Raw genomic sequence first — 10,980 nt, 5'->3', positions numbered from 1 at the left:
AAAAAAAAAAAAAAAAAAAAGAATTTTTCTTTTGATATAAAGGACATGCATGTGGATAAATAACTAAAATTTTAATAAGATATGTTGATAAAATTAATGATATAGAATCAGTGTTAATTTAAAATGATTTTTTTTGAGAACTGTGTATTGATATATAAAATAACACTCTTAGGAAATACATTTGTATTCTGTACTATGGGGTGTAGAGACATTATGAGAGCAATTTCCCATAAAATGATTGCAATAACTGTGTGTGTAGGGAAAAAGAATATGTTAAAATATATAGAGAGTACTGTATAAAAATATGAGGACTGTAAGTGGAGAATAATGTAAAAACATTCCTTGAGCTTTGTAAGCTTGAAATTAATTCAGAACCAAATGTTTTAACAAACCCTTTTTAATTTAGTACATCATATTCTCCTAACAGTTATCAATCCCAAATCTATCCATCCCATCTTTCCCTCAACAGTTCAACATAAACCCCATGCCCATCCTCAGACTCCACCCCTCCCACTCAACCTTTTCTCAGGGCTAAGGTCTAGGACCTTACTCATGCCAGTTTTTTTTTTTGTTTTTGTATTTTTGCATGTGGGTGCACATATGCCATCACATTTGTGTAGAGGTCAAAGTACAACGGTGGGAGTCAGTTTTTTTCTCTTACCCATGTGGGTCAGAGAGTTGAACTCAGGCTACTGGGCTTGTTAACGAGTACCTTTACCTAGTGAGTCATCTAGACAATAATATGTGCTCTTTTTTAAAGACAGTATTAATTAGTGATTTCTTCTTAAGTGTTGCAGGTAGAGCTAGAGAGATAGCTAAGGTAGTAGGGTTGTATATTGAAAGTCTACAATAGGTACTGAGTTATTGTTTTCAAATTATTAAGTCTGAATACGTTTTCTTTAGGTGGATGTCCTAAACCTACCAAAATTCTTGCTGGTGATAGACCTGATAACCATTGGTTGCATTATGATAGCAAAAATATACCAAGAACAAAAAAAGAATGGGAGTCAAGTTGCTTTGTTGAAAAAACTCACTGGGGATACTACAACTGGCCAAAGTAAGTCACAGTTCACCTCCCACCTTATCATTAAACATTTTTTTCTTTTTTGGTGAACTTTATTTTGTTAGATCCAATTTCTAAGTTCAGAGTCACTTTTAAAGGCATTTCCTTCTTTCTTCCTAGTTTTCTTGTGCTTCTGCCAATGCTGTGTTTCATTTCTTCCCAGTTGTTACACTACAATTCTGAGTTTTTGTTAATGCCATGCTATATGGGTAGGGAGGCTTCTAACAGCTGCTCTAAATTGTATTCCTATGTATTAATAATAACACACTGTTTATCTAAACCAGATGCACTTTCCTCTTGCTGTTGAGTCCTGTAATTTGTTACCAAGGCATGCAGATCTGTAGACTTTAAAGCAGAGACTGTTGTAATCTACTCATATATATATATATATATATATATATATATATATATATATATATATATATATATACACTGCACTTCATTCTACTCAGAAGTTGTTAAAAATGCCTCCTGACATTTACCATTGAAGCTGTATCATTTTCTTCTGTTCATGTTATAAATAAAACTCTTACTGTGTAGGAATATGGTTGTTTATGCTGGCGCAGAAGAGCAGCCTAAACTTGGCAGAAGCAGGGAGGATATGACAGAGGTAAGCATTCATTCCATTGTGATTTTCATTGGATCTTGAGTGCTGATTTAGCTCTATCTTAGTCAAGTCCTTTTTTAAATGTTACTATGGTTCCATCACTCAGGTGCTAATTGATACCACATAAACATTTCCAAGGTTGCCTTTAAGTTACTACTGAACTCAACATCCCACTGAGTACTGCTCTGTACAGCACTGCTGGCTGCTTGTGTTAGTTCTGGGTGTTACAAGGCTCTTGAGCAAACATAATGAACAATTTAGGTTTCCATTGTGTATAAATCATGGCTTCTTGAGAAATAGGTGTTAATTTTTTAATATTTATTTTTATTGTTTTTAATTATGTGTATCTGTGTATAGGTGTGTGCACCTGGGTGAAGGTGGGGGCCAAGAGGTGTTAGTTCTCCTTTGAGCAGGAGTTACTGAGAGCTATCTACATTGGGTGATGGGAACAAATTCAGGCCTTCAGGAAGAACACTGCCATTCTTGACCACTGAACCATCTCCCCAGTGCAGATGTCTAGATTTTAAAGACAAATACTTTAGTTAAGTTGGGTATGGTAGAGAATGACTTAAGAGCGAATGTAACATCTGCACTCAAGGCTTTTAAGGAGGACTGGTATGAATTCAAGGCCAGTCTGGACTGTAGAACAAGACTGTCCATAATCAACTAAGCAAAAGGAAGGAAAGGAAAAAACAAAACCACAAAAATAAAACAAAAATGTCTTCATTAAATATACTTCATTATCATTGTGAAAGTTAATTCACTTTAAAAAGCCAAGTTGGGTTGGGACTCTACAAGACGACTTACAAGTTGGCTAACCTGGACCCTTGGGGACTCTCAGAGACTAAACCACCAACCAAAGAGCGTACATTGGCTAGACCTGCACACATGTAGCAGATATCCCCCAACAACTGGAGCAGGGACTCTCTGACTCTGTTGCCTACCTGTGAATCCTTTTCCCTAACTGGGCTGCCTTATCCAGCCTCAGTGGGAGATGTTGTGCCTAGTCCTGCAGTGACTTGATGTGCCAGGGTGGGTGGTACCCAGAAAGGGGTGGGGGTGTTGCAGGAGGGAGGGCTTTGATTGGGATGTAAAGTGAATAAATTAATTAACCACTGGGGAGAGCTAAGTTTTCTTCAGGTTGATGTTTAAATTTCCTGATTCTCACCAACCTTTCTTTAAAGGTTGGTGCTATACGAAGATGGAAATGGTTTGTTAGAATTTGGTTTGTAGTTGGAAGGTTTTTATAAATTGCACAGCTGGCACAAAAGTGTTAGCCCGCATTACCAAGCAGAACATTTTTTGGTCTTAATTCATATTATGAAAAATGACATCCAAGTCTGGGGAAGTAAAGGGAAAACTTAAATATTTTTAGAGTTGCATTTTATTTTTGCATCTAGTTGCATTTACTATTTTCATTCTAGAAATTACTATAGTTTCTATGGGTATAGAAAATTCTCCAGAACAAATCTATAGTTATAAGTCTTGTGCTCTTAAGTAGGTTTTTAAACCTTGAACATTGGTTTTTTTTTTTCTTTATAGGCGGAACAGATTATATATGATCGTTTTTCTGATCCTAAGTTTGTTGAGCAGTTAATCACATTTCTATCTTTAGAAGACAGAAAAGGAAGAGATAAGTTTAGTCCGCGGCGTTTCTGCCTCTTTAAGGTAATTATGCTTGTATACCCTTTTCATAAAATTTAGTGATTACCAATTTGTGGGCTTATAAGTAAATTTGAATTTACCTCTTGTCTGCCCTAATCTAAAGTGGTACTGAAATTACATAGTTCATATTGCTGTGGCTTACTTTTTGTTTAAGGTAACCTTTTAAATTATTCATGGTATTAGCAGTAGAAACAAAAAATGCATTTTAATATCAATTTGTTACAGAAGTTAAATTCTAATGGGGAGAATAAATTGTAAATTTAAATATTGTAAAGATAATGCTGGGGGCTGGTGAGATGGGTCAGTTGTTAAGAGCACTGGCTTCTCTCCCAGAAGTCCTGAGTTCAGTTCCCAGCAATCACATAATGGGTCACAACAAGCTGTAATGGGATCTGATGCTCGCTTCTGGTATATTTGAAGACAGCTACCCATACATAAAATGAATCAATAAATCTTTAAAAAATATATAATACTGAATTAACTTTGTCTTTTTTTTTTTTTGATAGGGTATATTTAGAAATTTTGATGATGCTTTTCTGCCTGTTCTAAAGCCCCATTTAGAACGCTTGGTTGCTGATTCTCATGAAAGTACCCAGAGATGTGTTGCAGAAATTATAGCTGGTTTAATCAGAGGTTCTAAGCATTGGACGTTTGAGAAGGTGATGTGATCAATAACTGGCGGGTTTTGTTTGCTTGTTTTGGGTTTTTGTTGATCATTTATCCAGAACACGTAAGTAATACCAGGACTCGGGAGGCAGTGGCAGGGCCGGCCTGGGCTACATGACACCTTGTCTGAAGAAAAGATAAAAAGGTAGCAATCCACATCACATTTGATATTGATTCTTGAAATATGACAGGTTCAACTCCATAAAATGTCCCAAAAATGGAGCTTGGTGATATGGTTTAGTTGGTAGACTGTTTATTTAGCATGTACAAAGCCCTCTGTTAGTTAGGTCTTTTTTTTTTTTTTTTTTTTCCCCCCCGAGACAGGGTTTCTCTGTGTAGTCCTGGCTGTCCTGGAACTCACTTTGTAGACCAGGCTGGCCTCGAACTCAGAAATCTGCTTACCTCTGCCTCCCAAGTGCTGGGATTAAAGGCGTGCGCCACCACTGCCCGGCTGTTAGTTAGGTCTTAATACTTAGTGACATGGGCTTAAATTTCGAGCATTCTGGAGGTGAAGAGCAAGAAGACCAGAAGTTGAAAGTCATCCTCTTTTATATAGCAAGTTTGAGGTTAGCCGGGGGTATAGGAGATACTCTTTTGTTTTTGTTTATTTAAAAGAAAGAAAGAAATGAAATGAAATGAAATGAAAATTGTTGGTGTCTGGGAATTGTCACACAAAGCATATATGCACCAATGTCAGTTAATCAAGAGCAGTTTATTGAATGGATACCGTAATACTGAATGTCTAAGACCACAAGAAGAAAAAACCTAATTGTGGCACCAGTATGGTGCCAGGGCACGCTTTTTATTAGGAAAAAACAGGTTTTAAAGTTCAAAGGCAAGTGGTGAAGTGGCGTTTTTGACTAACTAGACAATGTATGGTCCTTTATGGTCCTGAGTGAGGAAAAAGGGTGGTAGACAGATAGTGAACAGGGGAGTGTCAGAATATAGAGATAAAAGGGTACAAATGATTCAGACATAACTTTTTGGCTTATTAATATTTTTAATATCAGCTGTGAATAATTAATTCCTCCTGGGAAGTAGAGTCTGAGAACCTGAACTTAATTTTACTTGACCAAAATGGAGACTGAATCAAAATGCCTACTGCTATGCCGAAAGGAGCAGGCCTCAACAGAAACAACAGTTTTTCATTGTTTATGGGTAACATTCAGTTCATGGAAAGAAGTCAAGATATATCAATCAGGTTTAAATAAAAATAAAAACCCCAAAACCCTAGAACGATGGCTCTTAGTAGTTACTGTGTACACTGTTCAAATACCCAGTTCAGTGCCCAGTGTCCTATTCTGGGATCTGTATACAATGTAATTCCATATACCTGTACATAGTATTAAAAAATAAACAAAATCTTTTTGTTTTTGTTTGTTTTGAGACAAGGTCTTACTATGTAGCGATGGATGACCTGGTATACCAAGCTGGGTCTAAACTCACAGAGATCTACTGGACTCTGCCTCCTGAGTGCTAGGATTAAAGATGTGTACTACCACACACCCAGCTTTAAAATAAATAAAAATCTTAAGAAGAACAAAACCCAGAAAACATGTTTTTCTCATATGGAGGCTTATACACAACTGACACACCCTTGTCATTCCTGTTAGTGGAGCTGCTGTTGAATTAGCTCTAAGTATGAAGTTGTTAGAAAAGGACCGTCTCAGTTTCCCCTTGAAATGAACCAAAGTCTGCCTTTTTAAGGTCACAGGGTGATTTGTGTGCTTATTGAAGTTTTGAAGCCACAAATATGTTCAGTCCTTGATTATCCTAATTTGAACTGAAGATCTTGCCTAAAGTGAATTCCTGTTTCATATCAGAACACCAGTGCTTCCATCTTGGGTTCAACAGTGACCTGAATATGCATGAAAAATTTAAAGATTCCCTTTTGCCCAGTGTGATAGCTTTAGTTTTTTAAAAAAGAACTTTTCTTGTATAGGAAATATTTTATAAGGAAGCACACAAAGTTTTCCCTCTTTTTTGAATGATATTCTGAGAAATAAATTGTATTACATATACTTTGTATATACTATATTATATGAATTATAATATAGTAAGCTCCCTCACTTGGTTGGTCTATGGAGTCCTGTCCTGTTTGTGTGTAACTATTTCTAGGAGGAGCTCTTTTCAGATTGATGGACGCCACTAACGTTTCTGTGTTTTACTTTGATAAGGTGGAGAAGCTTTGGGAGCTCCTGTGCCCGCTGCTGAGAACAGCACTGTCCAACATGACAGTGGAGACGTACAATGACTGGGGAACCTGCATAGCCACATCCTGTGTGAGCACACTTTCTGCTTGTTCCCCTGGTGACACTGCTTTCAAAATGGTCCAGATCTTGTGTCCTCTTTGATCTTGACAATTTGCTTATGCTTTTTTGGGGGGAGGTACATAATTGAAGATGGCGCTTTGCAGCCTTCCTGGCAGCCTTTGAGTGTAGCTCTGGTTCCCATTCAGAAAATTTGGGAAATGTTTACACATATTAAAAACCATATTATAGTTGTACGTGTTGTTAATATCAAGTGTGCCCATTGCTCATGTGCCTTTGTTTAACTTGTCCATTTTGCTAAGTTTTTTCCCTTTTAATACAAGTAATGATAACTAAATTTGTATTTGAGTCAGTTTTATTTTGGCTTGCCTTTTGCATACTTACTTGTAATATAACTGGGTCTGATTGAGTTACAGAACTATGTCTTTTGCCTAATTTATTACTTTATATCTTCAACACAGGAAAGCAGAGATCCCCGGAAGCTTCATTGGCTTTTTGAGCTGCTCTTGGAGTCACCGTTGAGTGGTGAAGGCGGGTCCTTTGTAGATGCATGGTAAGTAAAAAGAAAACCTGAATGCTTAACATCAAAGACTTTATATTAACTAGTGAATAAATGGAAATGAGTTACTAGGCATGGTGGTACACACCTGTAATTCTTGCAATAGGGCGGATTAGAGAGGAGAATAATGAGTTTTAGGCCAGCCTGGGCTATACACCAAATTCCAGGCCAAGCAGGATTATTCAGCATGAGCAGGTCCCAAAACAAAATCAAAACAAAAGAAAGACAGGAAAAGAATTATCCAAGTGCTAAATTAAATGATGAATTTCTTTTGGAGGCTGTGGTGTTTTCTTTTTGTAAGCAGTGTACCAGCTCCAATGTAAGTCACCCAGCCTTCTGAGCTGCCACAGCTCTTGAGGGAATATACTGACTTCTTTGTCATAATCTTATTTTTCATATTTTCTTTTACCAAAAACACAAAGAAGAGGGGATGGACTATAGTTTAGTGGCCAAGTGCTGGCCTAACGTAATATGCTCTGTAACACCACAAAACAAGGCAAATATAAAGGGGAGTTTATTTGGCAGAGTTGGTGAAGGTAGAGGGAGGGAAGCAAGAGGCATTAACAATTAGAGTTAAGGGGAGCTGGAGAGATGGCTCAGCCGGTAAGAGCACTGACTGCTCTTCCAGAGGTCCCAGCAACTACATGGTGGCCCTCTTCTGGTATGTCTAAAGACAGCAAAGTGTACTCATATAAATACAATAAATATTTTTTTTAAATTATAATTAAAACCGGGCAATGATGGTGCACGCCTTTAATCCCAGCACTTGAGAGGCAGAGGCAGGCGGATTTCTGAGTTCAAGGCCAGCCTGGTCTACAGTGTGAGTTCCAGGACAGCCAGGGCTACACAGAGAAACCCTGTCTTGAAAAATGAAAAAAACAAAAATTATAATAAAGGAGTGTCCATTAGTTAGAACACTTAAATTATTATTCTCAAAACTTTAGGTCAGGTGCTGGTGAGATAGTTTAGTGATATAGATTTTTGCCTATAAACCTGACAACTTGAGTGCAATTCTTGGAACCCACATGGTGACCAAATGATAAAAGGAGACCTACATAGACTGACACACCCTCACACACATACAAAAGAAGGCATATAATGGGGCTAGTGAGATGGCTGAGCTGGTGCCAAGCCTGATAACCTAAGTTTGGTTTTTGGAACTCTCATGGATGAAAAAGAAAACAGATTTGTTTTCTGACCTCCACCCTCATACTATGGCATGTGTGTGCCCCCAACCCTACATCCTTGCATACTAAATAAATAAATGTTTAAAAGAATGGTCAATGGATATTCTTTTTTAAAACTTAATAATAGTAAATATAGTACTGGTAAAAATATATTTAAACATTTTTAATGTAGTAAATATAAAAAGTAAGTAAAAAATATAAAAAAAAATAGAAAAGGGGGTGTGGAAGGCAATCTTCAAGATGTTAAAATTTTGAATTGTGGATGGTATATTTAGTGAGAAGAAGCTGTTTGTGATCATCTAAGAGAAAGCAGGAAAAGGTTGAAATGTAATATAGGCATAGAAAGGCCGTGTGTAATACTACGTCTCTGTCCTTTTAATTGTAGCCGACTCTATGTGCTACAAGGTGGCCTTGCCCAGCAAGAATGGAGAGTCCCTGAACTATTGCACAGACTTCTAAAGTACTTGGAACCGAAACTCACCCAGGTTTACAAAAATGTCAGAGAAAGAATAGGGAGGTATGTATAGTTTCTCCTTTTGGTTTTATGTCTTGAGTCTTTGTAGTAAGTTTTAATACTAACAGTACATACTTACTAGTCATGTTCCTAGTGAGAGTGGTGTTGTCTTCCTCATGTTTTGATCATTATTATGTTCTGGAAAACAAGACACTAACTATGAATTATGATCACTGTACTCAGAAGCCACCAATGAGCACCCATCATACTACATACAGGGTTGCCCCTCAGAATTATATGGCATATCTTACACTGGGAGCAATCAGAGACCCTCCCTGGGAATTATCTTTTGAAAATTTGGTTTGGCTGAGCTGTAACTTTTGAATTTGTTTTAATTTTCATGTCAAACTCCCTACTCTTCTATATTTTATTTAACAGTGTGCTGACCTACATATTCATGATAGATGTTTCTTTGCCAAATACTGCTCCAACAACATCTCCTTGTATCCCCGAGTTTACTGCTCGAGTCCTAGAAAAACTGAAACCGCTCACAGATGTGGATGAAGAAATTCAGAACCATGTCATGGAAGAAAATGGCATTGGTGAAGAAGATGAACGAACTCAGGGCATTAAACTCTTAAAAACCAGTGAGTAGAAAATCACTTGAAAACAGAGCTCTTTTTAGTTCATTTGGGTAGTTTTCCCAACATACACACACACACACTCTTTTTCTTATGATAAAACAGTGTGTGTTTTCTAATTTTAATCTTTTCTGTTAACTTGTTTGGATTTGGATTGTTTGTGTGTTTGTTTGTTTGTTTAAGTTTTGAGATACTGTCTCACCAGGTAGCTGTGGCTGTCCTGGAATTCACTGTGTAGAATAGGCTGGCCTTGAACTCCCAAAGATACACCTGCCTCTACCTCTGCCTCTCAAGTATACTACCATGCTACATTTTTCTCCATATTTTTTAAATCATATTTTGTTGATTTTCATTTGTAGTTGTTTATATGTTCTTGCTATTACTTGTTGGGATTAAAGCATGCACTACCACACCAGGCAATTTCTACCACTTTTGAGTGTTCAGTTTAAAGACTATAAGTCCACAATCATCCATTTCTAGAATTTTCTTCATGGCAAGCTGAAAGTTTGCACTCATTTCACAGTAACTCTTAGTGTTTTCTTCACTGTGCCTCACTCCTGATAGCCATCCCTTTACTTCTGTCTCTAACATGTATTATAGGTGGTTCATCTCAGTCAAATTGGATCATATTGGTTCTTTTGGCAAAGTATTTTATGATTAATCGGTTGTTTTAGTTAGAGCTTTTACTGACTACAGCTACTCAAAGAAAACATTTAATTGGGGGTGGTTTACAGATTCAGAGCTTTAGTCCATTATCATTATGGTGGAAACATGGCAGCATGCAGGCAGATATGATGCTGGAAGAGGAGAGTTCTACATCTATATCCTGGAGGCAGCAGGAAGAGAGCAAGACACTAGGTCTTGAGCTGCTGAAACCTCAAAGCCCACCCCTCCCGGAGTGGCCGCACCTCCTAATAGTGCCTCTCCCAGTGGGCCAGGTGAAGCCACCACTTGTTGAACCATAAATAAATTCATTTTTACTGCAGTTTCTTTGTTTATCCATCTCTTGGTTGGCATTTGGAATTTTACCACCTTTTTTCTATTTTGAAAAATGCCACTCTAATCATTAATAAGTGTTGTTGTTTAGGCAACGTCTCACCTATATAGCACTGACTAGCTTGGAACTTTGCTTGTAGATCAGGCTAATTTTATCAGCCTCTGAAGTGCTGTATTTACTACTATGCCTGAGTTGACCACTAATATACTAAAGTATCTATTAGGGTCCTGCTTTCAATTTTTTTGTGAATATACCTAAGAATATAACTCCCATGCTTACTTGTGAGGTGTGCCCAACTATTACTTTTCTCAGTGGCCACCTGTTTTACAGTCTTGCTCTGAAATGTCATCCCCTATCCTTGTCTGCTCTATGCTCTTTGTTTTCTGTATAGAGTCTTCCTCCTTTTTCCCACTTATCCTAATGGGTTTGAAAAGTTGTAATTTGACTTGTGTTTACCTGATGACAAATGATGTTTACCATCTTTTTATGTGCTTAATTGGTCATTTGTCTACTTTCTTTGGAGAAAGAATTTTCTTTCCGTTTGAGACAGTGTTTCTCTATGTGGTTCTGGCTATCCTGGAATCAAGTATAGTTTTGCACTCATAGAGATCCTCTGCCTCTGTCACCTAAGTGTGCTGTCATACCTGTTTTTTCTCCATTTTTTTAAATCATGTATTTTGTTGATTTCGATTTATAGTTGTTTTTATGTTCTTGTTATAATTACATTATTAAGTAAATAACAAATATTTTCTGCTGTGAATATATGTTCTCTCTTCTTCACTTTTCCTTCCCCTCCGCTATCTTCCAAATGTTGGTTTTGTTGTTATTGTTTCTTGGTTTTGGTTTGGTTTGATCCTCCTCGCCCTCCTCC

The 10,980-nt window shown here is 37.2% G+C and overlaps 1 protein-coding gene across 3 annotated transcripts in view; it reads left to right on the top strand.

The window, feature by feature from the left end:
• The window catches only part of Psme4 (proteasome activator subunit 4), a 113,032-nt gene that overhangs the window by 74,193 nt on the left and 27,859 nt on the right, over positions 1-10,980 (top strand). For all 3 annotated transcript variants that reach the window (XM_031342036.1, XM_031342035.1, XM_031342037.1), the window contains 8 exons: positions 904-1,057; positions 1,604-1,673; positions 3,213-3,338; positions 3,842-3,994; positions 6,179-6,283; positions 6,733-6,824; positions 8,403-8,534; positions 8,910-9,118. In XM_031342036.1, coding sequence (XP_031197896.1) covers positions 904-1,057; positions 1,604-1,673; positions 3,213-3,338; positions 3,842-3,994; positions 6,179-6,283; positions 6,733-6,824; positions 8,403-8,534; positions 8,910-9,118 — 1,041 coding nt within the window. The remainder of the gene's footprint in view (positions 1-903; positions 1,058-1,603; positions 1,674-3,212; positions 3,339-3,841; positions 3,995-6,178; positions 6,284-6,732; positions 6,825-8,402; positions 8,535-8,909; positions 9,119-10,980) is intronic.

The sequence above is a fragment of the Mastomys coucha genome, unplaced genomic scaffold (assembly GCF_008632895.1).
Source record: "Mastomys coucha isolate ucsf_1 unplaced genomic scaffold, UCSF_Mcou_1 pScaffold22, whole genome shotgun sequence".
Classification (NCBI taxonomy): domain Eukaryota; kingdom Metazoa; phylum Chordata; class Mammalia; order Rodentia; family Muridae; genus Mastomys; species Mastomys coucha.
Note: the sequence above shows the minus strand (reverse complement) of the source record. Positions and strands in the feature narration are given on the sequence as shown.